The 15,018-nt window shown below is 47.6% G+C and overlaps 1 protein-coding gene and 1 pseudogene across 1 annotated transcript; one reads left to right on the forward strand and one right to left on the reverse strand.

Moving 5' to 3' along the window:
* The first annotated feature begins 34 nt into the window (after positions 1–34).
* Positions 35–2,038, forward strand: LOC133899511 (choline-phosphate cytidylyltransferase 2-like; annotated as a pseudogene).
* Positions 2,039–10,758: 8,720 nt separating this feature from the next.
* LOC133899351 (secretory carrier-associated membrane protein 5-like) lies at positions 10,759–13,440 on the reverse strand. The gene is made up of 12 exons (XM_062340337.1): positions 13,390–13,440; positions 12,860–12,970; positions 12,685–12,747; positions 12,504–12,537; positions 12,303–12,425; positions 12,125–12,187; positions 11,955–12,048; positions 11,809–11,854; positions 11,494–11,561; positions 11,364–11,412; positions 11,169–11,234; positions 10,759–10,791 (listed from the first exon to the last, which is right to left on the reverse strand). The coding sequence occupies exons 1-12, from the start codon at positions 13,438–13,440 to the stop codon at positions 10,759–10,761; spliced, it is 801 nt and encodes a 266-aa protein (XP_062196321.1).
* Between the last annotated feature and the right edge of the window lie 1,578 nt (positions 13,441–15,018).

Consider the following 15,018-nt stretch of genomic DNA (forward strand, 5'->3'; position numbering starts at 1 on the left):
ATTTTGGCCGTTGGATTAGGATCGCTCGGTGCCGATGGAGACGGCGGAGCACGCGGCCGTCCCGGAGACGGCGGCGCCAACGGTGTGGTACGACCCTATGTCGTCTCCACCACAGCCGGCGGCGGCGGGCGGGACGGCCTTGCCGTCGGCGAGCTCTGACGCGCGGCCTGTCAGGGTATACGCAGATGGCATCTACGATCTCTTCCACTTCGGCCACGCGCGCGCGCTCGAACAGGCCAAGAAATCGTGAGCGACTCATCACCTTGCTCCCGGATGCTTTCAATCTTTGATTTTTTTTTTCTTCTTTTAATTCGTTCCAAATTCTGTGTTCACCTTGCAACTGGATCACTTGGAGATTGTGTTAATTTACTCAGATGGCACGTCTGATGTGAGACACTTCTCTTGGTAGAAAATGTGGCCACTAAGTTGGTTCGATTTTGTTGAATCATATATTTCGTAATTGCATATAGTATTTTCTCATCTTGATCAAGAAAAAATCTGTGTGATTTGTGGGCGAGTATGCAGTTGCGAAACTGCAATTTCCTGAAAAGATTGAAGATGAGAAAAGTTTCACAGATTGCTGCTCTTCCTTTTATGATGAACCATTGCTTTTATAATCATGGGATAAGAACACATAGCTTTTGAAAAGATCGATACTGTTCATGATTCCGATATCGATTTTTATTCTACGCTTACATAATTCAGTCAACTTTTCTCTACTCAGATTCCCCAACACCTACTTGCTCGTCGGCTGCTGCAGCGACGAGATCACCCACCGGTATAAAGGCAAGACAGTCATGACCGAAGATGAACGCTATGAATCGCTTCGCCATTGCAAGTAGGCTTCCACCTTCTCCATTTCAGATTCTCGGTGGTGTGACACATATGAAACATGTTGTTTGATTGTCTTGCTGCCACTCTGAATCTGCTAAAAGGTAGGTCGATGAGGTCATACCGGATGCTCCATGGGTTATCAATCAGGAGTTCCTCGACAAGCACCGCATCGACTACGTCGCTCACGATGCACTTCCGTAAGTGTAGTTTATGCAACAATGGTGGCCAATGCATGCAAGTGAAGTAACTAACATCATGTGGTGGCTTCAGGTACGCTGACACGAGTGGAGCTGCCAATGATGTCTATGAATTTGTAAGGATCTCTGAATCTCCTCATTGTTTAAGCTAAGCATTTGTGAATTGAGATGACCAGGTAACGGAATGCCTGATCCGTGTGTGTTTTTACAGGTCAAAGCCATTGGGAAGTTCAAGGAGACGAAGCGCACCGAGGGCATCTCGACTTCGGACATCATCATGAGGATCTTGAAGGACTACAACCAGTACATCATGCGGAACTTGACCCGTGGGTACAGCCGGAAAGACCTCGGCGTGAGCTATGTCAAGGTGACTGGTTGATCCATCAGGAACCTCTTCAAAAGACAAAAGGGAAAAAAGGATAACTCAATTGTGTTCTGTTGTTGTAATGTGGTCAGGAGAAGCAGCTGAGAGTGAACATGGGGATCAGCAAGATAAGGGAGAAGGTGAAGGAGCATCAGGAGAAGGTGATCATGTCGCTTCACAACCTTTTTGAGACAGATGTTCACATGGATTACAAAAATTCTGGTACCAACTCTGTTGCGCACGCAGTTCCACAGCGCGGCAAAGATAGCTGGGAGCAACCCTGTGGAGTGGATGGAGAACGCTGACCGTTGGATTGTCGGGTTCCTTGAAAAGTTTGAGGAAGGTTGCCATATGATGGTAAGCAAGCCTCAAGGAATATACTAACAATTTGCCATTCTGGTACTTTGTGATCATGAACTGTATTTGGTCTTGTGTTGTTCATGGGACAGGAAACTGCAATTAAAGATCGGATTCAGGAGGGGCTGAAGAGGCAAGGCAGGTCGGAGTCGAACCTTTCAGGAGAGGACTCAAACTCATAATGTCATGTAGTATCCAGATCAAACTTCAGAGAAGGAAAAATTGGATATCATATTTCTACAGTTGTGTGTAATAGTATGAGATTAGCATGTTATTGTAATGTATCAAAGTGATCATGATTTAGTTGTACCTAGAGATTATATACTATTGAGAACAATAATATTTCACTCCAGAGAGATCGAGCAAAAATGAGACGATGAAAGCCATGCCATCGATGGAAGCTCCCCCCCCTCCTTCCCCTCCGTTGGCGCTCAGCCCGAGCTCGGTGTCCACCCACCATGCCTCGCCTCTCAATGTGCTCTCCTCCCTTTTGTCACCGCTAGCCTCCCCATTTTTCCCCGGTGCCTCCTCCGCGGGAAGAACGAAGGTGTAGAGATGGCTGCACGACACTCCGGTCTCCGCCTCTTTGGTCGGGAGTTCACCTCTGCCTTTGGCGCTCCCCACTGCCTTGGATTCCAACACTGGTGGGTCCGCAGCCGCGATCAAGGGGAAAGCCATCCTCTGTTCCCTACCCTCTCCTCCTCCCTGCCAAGCTCCACCCTCTTGTTTCGTGGCCGTCGTCCGGAGGACACTCGCCCTTGTGGCTGCTCCTCGCGGTTGTGTTAACACGGTTGCCTCCCATGGTTGTTCCCTGCGCTGCTCTCAAGTGGCCACGCCTGCCCAGGTCGATGGTGAAGGTTGGACCTTGGTCACAAACCACCGTCGGGTGCGGCTGAGGAGAAGCGGTCTTGCCCGTAAGCAACCTTCTCTACCTCAATGGAGCCTACCTGCTATCCTTGACGGACGAAGCCTCAATTGCTTGTCCTAGACACATCGGAGGGTGGACTGCCGCCTACCGCCAAGGTGCTTCCAGTGTAAAGGCTTCTGACATCAAGCTAAGGATTACAGACGCCTGTGGCCTTGCTCCTTTGGATCAGATGATTCCAGCCGCCCTCGACTGTTCATGCGCGTTCCGTCTGGAGGATCCACTCCGGTCTGTTCCATAGTGGACGCTATCACACACTGGCTCTTCTAGCTCAAGACGCAACTCCACACCCACTGGGTCCGCGGTTCTAGGGCCCACTCCGCCGGCGTCCCCTTCGGTGCACATTACCCTTGCCTCGCCGTAGGCTCTCCCATGCTCTGGTGCCGGGGCCCTTGTTACTTTGACCTTCGAGCCTAGGTTGTTGTCTCTGAAGCTGCGTCGTCGTTCAAGCGTTGCATTGTTCCTTGGCCTGATGGTTTCTCCGCTGATGAGGGTGCCTTGCGCTAGTCCCTCCTCGCTTATGCGGACCGAGCTCGGCATGGATTCCTACCTCGACACCTCACTAGCGCCATCTCCTGTTCCCTAGGCATCCCTATGGGCGAGTTCTCTGTCAAGATGTCCTACCCCGGCAATTCCCTGATAGTTTGCCAATCTCAAGACGTGTGGGATTCTACCATCGCCGCCAGCGGCAAGCCAATGGCCACCGATGCTGTTTGGTTCTTTCGGCCCTAGATTAGGCTACCGTTTGCTACCACCGATGTTCTTGCCTTCCAGGTCGTTCTTGCTTTGCGCGGTGTCCCGCCACACACTTGGTCGTCTCCACAGCCCAACAGATCCTTGCCAATCATTGTTGGGTCGAGAGGATAGAGAACAAGGAAGCCTTGGCCGAACAGGTCGTAGGCTGGTGCGACTAACCACATAGCATCCCCAGCGCCATCTCTTTCGATGTGTCTGAGCCACTCGGTGCTATTAGCTACGATGATCCTCCAGTCGAGCAACCCTTCAATCACCTCCCATCACACATCATGGAGATGGGGTTCCTCAAGTACAATGTTGAGATCCGGATTGTCTCTGTAGCGGAGTTTCACGTTCCTTCTTATTCTAGCAGTGATGATTCCATTTCATACGAGGATGGAGATTGTGAATTTGATGGGAATCTGGAGAGCAGCATGGGTCATTCAGGTCTTCCAGCTGTCGTTCCTTCCTTTGCCTACAACGTCTACGGGCGCTAGCGCGTTGTCGACCGGGGGCCGCACTTATGGAGTGTTTTGGGTGGCCAACATCCTTCCTCTGCCTCGGCTTTCGTGCATGTCGTGTTTGGTTCCTTCAATGAGGCTTTGTCGAACGTGCCTTCACCTCCTACCCTCGCTCACGGGCATGCTGTCATCTTTTCACACGTCTAGGGATGGGGCGCAGGACCTTGCTGCCATTCCCATGTTGTCCCATGAGGTCGTTTCGTGTAGGGCTTTCGACCCTATGACTGACGAGTACATCCCTTGCATCATGGGTGTCAAGGCTGACAAGCCTATGGCGACGGACATGCATATGGCGATGGAAAGGCCTATGGTGACTCGGCTCGTGAGGCTAGTCTATTCTAGGCGCTACTGACGCATTGTCAAGGCTGGGTGTCAGGCGTCGAGATACATGGTCACTCCTTCCGTCGCTGATTCTGGTCCCCGCGCATCCCTAGAACTTGCACAGGCCTTGAGCCACTCACCACCATTGACGTCTTCTGTGGGCAGTGGCCTACGGCCCAAGGTTGGCTGCGCGACGCGAGGCTCGCCTGCAAGGCTTGCTCTCCATTTTCAGTGTCGGGTCTGTTGCTGGACGAGCAGCAGGAGCCCCTAGGCTCGGCATACGCCTGCTGATTCGGTGCCTACTTGCGACGACGCTGTTCTGCCCCTTTGGTGACTGGTTCTGTCCCCTCCGTAGTCGTGGATTTTCTCCAGGACCTTACCGAGGAAATCCCAACTCCATTGGCATCACCCCTGCGAAGGTCTATGCGGGCGCCCCTTGTGAACCAAGGACCGAGAAGAAGTAATCGCCTCACTGCAAAAACTAGTGTTTTTGGCTGTCCAGCCATCCAAGCATGGAGAGTTCATGCTGATGCGCTGGCTAGGTCTTCTCCATGAGGGGGAGGCAGTCACCCCGCAGCTGCACCGGACCTATACCTAGCTTTTTGAGCACCCGCTGTCCTCGCAGCACCTCTAGGCACTCCGGAGCGTCTTCCCCAGCCATGGGTTAGTGGCCTCAGGTGCGGTGGTAGTTGCCGACCTGCCGGTGTGCTAGTGGGCTTGCTCTTTGTTGTCGCAGTTCCGATAGACAACCACAATATTATGAGTTGGAATGCCCGCGGGCTCAATTGTAAAGCCTAGCATGACGTTGTTCGTACGATGGTGTACGATCATAATGTTTCAGTCGTTTGTTTGCTTGAAACTAAGCTCGATGTAATCGCTAATTTCCTAGTCAATGAGATCTGTGGACCTGCCTTCGCGGGGTACTCTTCCTTGCCGGCAACGGACACTAGGGGGGCATACTCATTGCCTGTCATTAGCCCCTTCCTCTGTTGGCTGTCTAGGTGCTGCAATTCTCGGTCACTGTTCGGATTTCATCGAATATGGAGGGTTCTTTTCTCTTGTCATCCCTGTATGGTATAACTGATGAAGGGCTCAAGGATTCCTTGCTCGTTGAGCTTGCCGACGTTCGCAGGCTACTGTCGGATCCCTGGTTGGTCTTAGGGGACTTTAATATGATTGTTGCGGTGTCTGACAAGAACAACAACATCATCAATAGGCATTCCATTTCTCGTTTTCGCAGACTCATCTCTAAGCATGAACTTAAGGATCTGTGTTTGTTTGGCCGCCATTACAGATCGTCAAACGAGTGTTCTTCCCCAACCCTCATCCGCCTTGACAGAGTGTTGTGTTCCCTAGAGTGGGACACATTGTTCCCGGATTGCTTCTTACAAGCTCTATCTACCGATTGCTCGGATCACTACCCTCTGCTGCTTTCAACCTCACTGCGCGTTACCAATTACCGGAGATTTCGGTTCAAGGTGTTTTGGATCAAACTACCTTGCTTCCTTTCCGCGGTCGAGAAGGGATGGGTGCTAAGACCCGATGATCTCTCCTTCCCTCCCTTGATGTGGCTTGACATCCTACTCTGGTGCACTACCTCAGAACTATAATGCTGGAGCAGCAAAAATGTGGGCAACATCCGGGACCAACTTCTCATGGCTCGTGAGGTGATCGCTTGCCTTGATGCTGCTCAGGATATGAGGTTCCTCACATCGGATGATTCGTAGTTTCATAAACACATCAAGGTCATCTCCCTTGGCCTTGCTTCGCTCAAGCGCTCGATCGCTCAGATCTGCTCTAGATTGGCATGGTTGCGTGATAGTGATGCTGACACACGGTTGTTCCCTTCCTTCGCAAGATACCACGCTCGAAAGAAGTTGATATCTTCCCTCGAAACGGAAGATGGCACGGTTCCCTCTCACCAGGCGATGGAGGAATCTCGCCTCAAGACTTGCGGAGGAGATCTTAACGTCATCAAGCAGCTGCCTTCAAACAAGGCTCCAGGCCTAGATGGGTATATGACTGAGTTCTATCGGGCGGCATCGCCTGTCATTAAGTCGAGCGTGTACGCTGCAGTTTGCATGTTCGGTCTGAGCGATAGAAGAGGCCGCAATCAACTCAATAATGCTCTTATCACTTTGCTCCCTAAGACGAAACCGGCCCGCTCTCCGTCTAAGTTTCGCCTGATTAGCCTGATACATGGCTCTCAGGCTCGCTCCTCGGTTGGGTTCGATGATCTCAAACAATCAAAGCGCTTTTATAGCCGGTCGATCTATCCATGATAATTTCAAGATGGTGCATTATGTCGCCTGTCTATTGAAGAAGTCTAACCGGTCGAAAATTGTGTTGAAATTGGACATCTCCAAGGTTTTTGACTCGATTTGTTGGGCTTTCCTCTTGGAAGTCTTGAGGGGTTGGGGTTTCGGCCACTGTTGGTGTAGCTGGATCGAGGGCATTCTGGGTTCTTCGTCAACTCATATCCTTCTCAACTCTATTACCGGTCTGGCCATTCGTCATGCCAGAGGGCTACGGCAGGGTGACTCTCTCTCACCATTCTTGTTTGTGTTAGTCATGGATGCATTGACTCGCATCCTACACAATACTGGGGAAGCCGGTGTTGTTGATTTTGTTAGCCATAGTTCAATTAAGCATCGTTGCTCACTTTATGCGAATGATGCAGTGCTATTCCTATCCCCTACGTCAGAAGACATCCTTGCCCATCTTGCCATCCTATGTTTCTTCCGTGAAGCAACAGGTCCCAAGACAAACCTCGACAAGTGCACGACGGCCACCATTAACTGCTCTGACGAGGAGATCGACCTCATTCAGGCATTGCTTCCGTGCAGTCTCTCTACCTTTCCCCTTCAGTATCTGGGTGCTCGACTGGCTGTTGGTCATCTGAGCAAGTGTCACTTGCAGCCGTTGGTTGACCGAGTGGTGATAAAACTTTCAATTTGGCAGGCTAGACTTTTATCCAAGCTGGGAAGGGCCATGTTGGTGCGCTCGGTGCTGTCCACTACCCCACTGCACACTTTAATTTCTATTGCGGTTCCGCCATGGGTGATCAAAGAGGTTGACAAGATCAGAAAGACCTTTCTTTGGGTTGGTGACGAAACCGTGTCCGGTGGGCGTTGCACCATCGCTTGGTCGAAGGTGTGTAGACCGTTGGAATACGGAGGGCTCAAAATTCAGGATCTCAGGCAGGCTGGTGTGGCACTGCGACTCCGGTGGCTTTGGTGGCAAAGATGCGACCCCGCCAGACCTTGGGCCACTGTCGGTGTATCAGGAACCGGGGGTCCCGAGGCCAGGCCAGCCGTCCGCCACAGGTCACCATCCCGCGAGGTCCCTCCTGCGGGATGAGGAAAATCTAAGTTCCAGGAGAAGGTGCTCGGGGCCACAGCCTCTGGTCCCCGAGCACCCCAGTTCCCCGATGACCCGCAGAGTCCAAGTACCGGGAAGAAAGTGCTCGGGGAGGTGCCCGGTCGCCCCCGAGCACCCTAGTCCCCCGACGATCAGAAGAGTTAAGTTCCGGGAGAGAGCGCTCGGGGGGCTGCTTGCGGCAGCCCCCGAGCGCCCGGTTCCCCGAGGGTCAGTGCAAAAATGCTCGGGAGAGAGTGCTCGGGATTGCACATGGCAGCCCCCGAGCACTCGGTTCCCCGAAGGTTCGTGCGAGAGTGCTCGGGAGAGAGTGTTCGGGGAGGTAAACAGTGCCCCCGAGCGCCCGGTACCCCGAGGGCAAGGGTAGGCATTCTCGGGAGAGGGTGCTCGGGGAGGTGAACAGTACCCCCGAGCACTCGGTGCCCCGACGACCCAGAAGGGCCCCCGAGGGGTCCACTGATGAGGTGTCAGCCAGTCAGAGGTCCGAGGCCATATTTAATGGGCGTGCGCGGCCTGACATCCCCAACTGCTCCCGCCATAGTGTCAGTCCCTGCCATGCTTTGGCAGAGAGGCGTGGGGCCATTAATTGCCAGGATCTCGGGATAACGTTGCCAGGATCAAGGCGTTCCGCCTGCCGCCCTGCCGTGGCAGAGGAACAAGACAGGGCGGGCACGCCAGGTGCCTCTGTGGCTGCCCGGTGGGCCCTCTCAACGGCGCCCGTCGCCTGGGCATCCACAGTGACGAGTGACCGGACGCGCGCCGTGTTTTTCCACCGCCCCTGTCACTTCGCCCAGAGGAAATGATGACGCTTTTCTCAGTCGTGACGTCTTGGAACTTGTGCCCCTTCCTTCCCGTTCGGGGTATGTCGCGGCCGGCGAGTGCATAAAAGGATCGGCATACAGAGAGAAGAAGAGATTGAAACATTAAAGGATAGAACAATTGAAAAAGAGACAAGCCTAAGCAGTCGATCGTGCCACACTCAGACGAAAACATTGCAAGCAAGCTTGAGCAGAGCTCCTGCCGAAGAACAAGGAGCCTCAAACTCTTAGTTAGACACGATATTCTTGTAACCAGATATATCCCTGAGGGATCCCCCTCAGGGTAAGTTATTGCATCCATACAGGAGTAGGGTATTACGCTCCCGTGCGGCCCGAACCTATCTAAACTCCGGTGCACTTACTTCCCTTTGCGCTAGGTCGATCATCCCCCACCACCGGCCGTTGCATTTACTTCCACTTCCATTTATTTCTCCGACGAACTTATTTAGGATCATCCCCCCGGCCGAATCTTTAAAAAGGGGTCTCTCGGAATCCCTGCGACAGGAGTTAATCCTCCGACAGCCACCCTTCCGCTGGAGCATGAACGAATGGTGGTCACACTCTTTGACACTTCTACAATCTTGAAGTGGGCAATGGAAAGACCACCCTCTTCTGGAGCGATGCATGGTTGGGTGGCTGCTCTATTCGCTCTCTGGCGTTGGAGCTTTTTGGTTGCGTCGCTCAATCAACCACTAATTGTAGAACATTAAGCGAAGCTTTATGTGGCAGAAGATGGATTAGGGACATTTCTAGGCCTTTATCCTTGCCTGCGATCGCTCAATACTTACAGCTCTAGAGACAACTGGACTCCATCAACCTTAGCTCTGAAGAGGATCGGATTGTTTGGAAATGGACATCCTCCGATGAGTATTCTGCTAGCTCAGCGTATTAGATGATGTTCCAAGGATATGAGCTTTTTGTTGGAGCCAAATTGATTTGGAAAGCTTGGGCCCCTATAAAGGTTAAGTTCTTTGCCTGGCAAGGGATGCTCGGGAGACTTTGGATGGCCTCCCGTCGACGTTGTCATGGCTTACAGTCGGACAACTCTTGCTCCCTTTGTTCTCAGCTCCTTGAGACGACAGACCACCTGCTTCTTCATTGTGTTGTTGCGAGGGAGATCTGGTGGAGGGTTCTAGGAGTCCAATCTTCACAGGACCAATCAGCTTTCTGTGACTAGTGGCTTATCCTCCGTGCGCGGATGGCCAAAGACTTGCAAAGGAGGCTGGACTCTCTAATTCTCCTGACTACCTGGACAATTTGGTTGTCTCGCAATGGCATCGTCTTCAACAATCACTGCCCCTCCTCTTATTCGTTGATGGCTAGCATCAGGATTTGCGCAGTTTCGATTCGGTTTTCTATCCGAAGTTGAGTTTAGGAGCTCTAGTTACTTAGTTTCGTGTAATTACCCTAGAGAAGTTTAGGCTCTAGGACCTTTTGGTCAGTTGTAAAAGTGTGTGTACCTGGGAACTTCGATCGTTACTTCTATCTTAATACAAAGATGCCTCTACTGCGTATTCTAGAGAAAAAAATTCACTGTGCAATTGATTGTTGTTCCTTGATTGGTCACCTGCATCTTACATCCTGCTAGGTACTATTATTACTTTCAAAGAACTAAATATGTACATGATATGATCTTCATCTTCTTAATAAGTTTGTGCCTGGCTGTGCGCTATGCCAGCAACTGAATATTGCCTGTATAGTTCTCCTTGCTTTATCTGTCGTCTATCGGGACATTATGATAGTTTTATGGTAATTGTCTAATGCGAGGACACCATATGTAGTGGGAATTAGGGTTTAACGAAGCTGAATCTAGCCTATTTGCGGAAATAGGACACAATAAAGTTCGTTAATTTTTTGATGTGGTAAACTTAGAAGGATGTTGCTGAATTTTCAGAATCACCAACGCATCAAAACAACAGCAAATTTAGTTGGGCAAGTTTATTAGATGAACGTGCCTTTGTCAGAAGGGTTAAACTTGGGAGCTAGTATACACTAAATAATCAATAAATGAACTGAATTAACATCATAAATAGATAAAAAAAAAGCTGTTGATTCAGAATGTCAAATGAAGAAACCTATGTTATCCCTGACCGCACAGCTAAAATCTGATCAACCCTACGATGAACATAAGCTAGCCATACTCTTATAGCGACAATAGGTTTTGATACTATACACATTTTGATCATCAAGAAACACAAGAACTAGGCGGCAGCAATTTATCGTCTTTGCACTCTGAACTCTTTGTTTTACACCCTGTTATTTGCTTTCAGAGTTGCCTTGAATGATTTCATTATCTCATTTCCAGTCTTCACCTGTGCCCTCTGAAATACATGTATACTCTCTGCAAAAGAACAAATTTGGAAGCATATCATGCAACCAAGATCACAAATTTGTGAGGACAAAAAACACTGACCACAAGTTTATTCATTATTTTTTTGCAGGTAATCTGGCAATGGCACAGCAAAAGCTGATCAAATGCAATAATTGATACAAGGGTTTAATTGAAAGAACATCCAAAAATTGGATTGATCCCAACATAATTTATTGGTCACTACTGGAATAATGAACACCAATTGGTAAAAGTGAAGGATAAAAATCCAGGCAACTGAAGCCAGGACTTGAATCTTTGTCAAACCAAATGAGTTTCATAAAAAGAGATGGCAACAAGCAACCAATCAAGAAAAGTTTAAATAAAATGGAGCAAGAATAGGAAGTAACCTGAAGCACCCAGATGCTTATAAGTGATTCCAAGGTAAAGAATGCAAAACCAATTAAATAAAGTGCCTGCATTGAGGTAAAATACCAGCTATTAGTGCTCTTGAAAGGGTTTCATTTAGCTTTAAGGCTCGTGAACAATTTTCAGCACTGTGGTAAAATATTTTCAAAGTAAGTAAATAATTCAAGAGAACTTACCCCAACAAACATATCTCCAGTTAAAACTTCGATAGCAACAAGAATTCCCCTAATTTCAGATAACGAAACTGAAATGAGAGCTATTGCAAGAGGAAACTTAGTCAAGAACAGCTTTTTTAATTATACTTACGTGAGAGCTTTTCCCCTAAATATTATTGGAGGAGCAACTGCAGCAATGACACAAAATCCAACATGCATCTGGCACATATCAATCCATTGTGATGCTTAGATATTAAAAGTAAAAAAAAAAAAAAAAACTCGACTAGGGAGAGACTCCACCCTAGCATTAATATTTACAAGGCGATAATCGCAATATTTAAAGTACATTATCAAAAGATAAAGAGTGAGCGCATTCAGGTTACTGAAATATGAGTAGAAATTTTGATGTTCTAATGTTGCGTAAGCTGTTATGATTGAGATGGTTATCGTAAGCATGTAAACTTACCGAGTAGAAGACGAAAAACTGGCTAAAGTTCACCATGCTATCAGTTCTGGATAACAGAAGGCAGAGAATTAAGTTTCAAAACTGGCATATTCATATGGCATTGTCTGCTAATTACTGAAACATGGAATTATAGCATGAAAAGTAACCTCATCGCACGGTACAGAGGCCTGTACCACAGTATATATGAAAGAGGACATCCAGATATTGCATAGATGACAGCGAGGAGAAAAATAACAATATCTGCAAATCAGAAAATACATAAGAAAAAAGAGAATATGTACTAAGATAATTGGTTGGATGAAGAGATAGTTAGCACCATCGCTATGAACTGATTCGATTAAAACAGAGAACACGTTCCAACCGAGACAGGCAGCGAATCCTGCGAAAAGAACAACGAAGGTATGTGAGTTGAACCTCGTGAAAATTTTGGTTACTCAAGATGTACATTATCAGCTATAATCTCAGTAGGGAAAGATAGATGCAAGGTCAAATACCTAGCCAACTAGCAAATGCTGTATATTGCAACTTTTGAGCATGAATTGGTATTTCGTTGGCTATATCATGATGTATGATGGGGAAGAACTGCGGCCAATTTTTCAGTTCGACAGTGACACCGGCTGCACAAACAAACGCATTTTCAAATATCTGACAAAATAGACAATGGTGAAGCTCAAAAGATAATGCAGTTGAACTACCTCTGTTCATCGCATCCTCCCTTTGTTTAATATCCTGCAGCAAATCTCACACTTTTGAGAAGTTCTTTAAACTTCACATGGAGAGATATTTTTGTAGCAACTAAAATGGAATAAAAATTCCAGATCACGATGTAAACGATTCAATAGGATCAATAACAAAGGAATAAAAAGGCATTCATACCCGTTCTCGCCTCTTCAAATCCTGCTCCCATGACAACAGCTCTCTTTCCCGCTTCTTCGGATCCTACATGCAACAGCATGCTAGAATTTAAGACCAATCGTCATGCAATTCTTACAAGAACACCAAGATTATCGAGTGGCATAAACTGTCAATGCAAGAACAGTGACCAATATACCTCGAGAGGAATGTCGATGGTGTCGCCATGCTTGCTGCTTCCTCCCAAGCCTGCCGGGATCCATGATTTCTTTGCCGGTGCAGGGGCTGATGTTGTTGCCGCCGCTGCATTCTGAAAGGCATTGCCAATGATCAACTGACAATGTTATGATGCTGAATGAACACCCTTCCTAAACACATGATGAACGTTGCATGGATGAGATAGAGCCCATGGGGAATGCAAGATCTAACACTAGACGCCTCCAGTAATTTTCAATTTATCTATCAAGAGAATCTTGCAAGTTGCAACCAGATCAAAATGCGAAAGTTTTTACCAGAAATTACCAAATGAACAAGAGCAGGCCTTATTTTGGGGAAACAAATTTAGAACAAATAGAGCATATAACCCAAGATAATGTTGGTGCAAGATCATTAAACGCATGGCTTCTTCAACCAGAGTCGACTTGACATTGGAAAATCGATGTTCAAAGGAAATGTCTCATCGAAAACAAAACTAAGTGAGTACAGAACGAAAAATTAACTTGGAACTACCGCGGTAGGATTGATATTTTCTTCATCGGATGGATTGGTGTTACGAGACATCGAGAAGATCCCTTGGCCTGAATATATCCTTGCGTTCTGTGGCTTTTTGGGACGAATTGGAATCTAAGTTGCAATAGAATTGCATGTGGCCATTGGATGGAACGAAGTTATTTTCAGTTAATGGCCCTTTTTGCACTCTGGTCCTTGTTAGCATCCAACTCTTCAGATCCCGTTCCGGTGCAGTTGCTACTATGACTGTAACTTAAACAGGCACGCTAGGCCGTCCGATGCGAATCCCCAGGCCCAGCGCAGCGCAGTTGTAAACACTGTAGCAATACGATGTGCACATTGCTCGTAGCAAAAACACTGTACTGTAGCAATCGCTCTGACGGACGGCTGAGATTGCATGCAGTCCCAGCACTGGATCTTCTTTTAATATTATTTTTTAAGGGGATTTAAAAAATATTGCACAAAATTGTAAAATTACAAAAATAATACACAGTCGCTGGATGGTTTAGCGAAAATCAATTTTCACTTGATGGAATAGCGAAAATAGAAATCTTCGCACATTGGTCCCGCGAAAATTAATTTTCGCACATTGGTCCTGCGAAAATTATTTTTGCTTTGCTAAACGGTCTAGCGACTGTGTATTATTTTTGTGATTTTGTGATTTTGTGCAATATTTTTTAAATTCCTGTAAAAATTAATATTAAAACAAAGTCCCCTGTTCCCAGTTTTGCCACTTGGCTTGCAAGCTTTGGCATTTGTATCTTTTCAATGGAAGGGAAGGTCCGTTTAGGACATGCACGTCAGACAACGGCGAGCAGACCAGAAAAGGATCGCAACGGGTTTGCAATTTTTTGCGATCTCTTTGCTACAGCACATGCGTGTTGGCGATTCAAAGTAAGAGTTGTTTTTTGAGTGGAATTCACAGTAAGAGTTGAACCATGTCCATCATGAGTTGTTGTTTTTTTGGGGAATTTTGAAGGCATTGCACAGTCGGAAGCTGGCTCAGCAAGGAAATTGTTTGGATCATGGATCTTCAGAAAACTAAAAGCTCCGGAGCTAAACGGCCCACAGAATCAATTTCATACTTTTCGTATCCAGATTAGGAATTTCGATACACAGCTTGCATATATTAAGAAAATGGCACAGAAGTCGTCTGTAGAAAATCAATCCAAAGTTAACACGGGATTATTATATGCCATCCGAAAAGAGGACGACCGTGAAAGATAATATTTTGGCATCAAGCATAGTACAACGTAACAATAGCAGAACATTGTGAAACAAATGTGCATGTCAACTCCAAATTTCTGCAGGAGTACAGATGCAATATCTTCTCTACTTAGTGGTGGTGATTTTCAACATAACGAAGACCACAATATTTGCACACATTAGGTGCCTCCAGATCAAGGCAGATATACTCGATTGGATGGCCAAGGGCAATATTTTCAGCAGCTGTAACAATGCAGCAATGTGGGGTACGTCAGTTATGCAAGTGTTTGATCATGAGTATGAGAATGCGTAAGGATGAGTAGAGTATGCACGATTCAGCTTTTTTGCCTACCCCCCCTCACAGACAGCAATTCGACCTTCAACCTTGATTGGAGGTACCTCGCTGATCAGTTCCATTGGTGA

This window comes from Phragmites australis, chromosome 18, assembly GCF_958298935.1.
Source record: "Phragmites australis chromosome 18, lpPhrAust1.1, whole genome shotgun sequence".
Taxonomy (NCBI): domain Eukaryota; kingdom Viridiplantae; phylum Streptophyta; class Magnoliopsida; order Poales; family Poaceae; genus Phragmites; species Phragmites australis.

Excerpts from the sequence above, each read along its gene's own strand:
- LOC133899351 (XM_062340337.1), bottom strand. The coding sequence starts at position 13,440 with ATGTCTCGTAACACCAATCCATCCGATGAAGAAAATATCAATCCTACC. Across the intron at positions 11,562-11,808 it reads AGTTTTTCGTCTTCTACTCG|ATGCATGTTGGATTTTGTGT; the intron begins GTAAGTTTACAT and ends GATATGTGCCAG. Across the intron at positions 10,792-11,168 it reads TAAGCATCTGGGTGCTTCAG|AGAGTATACATGTATTTCAG; the intron begins GTTACTTCCTAT and ends GTTCTTTTGCAG.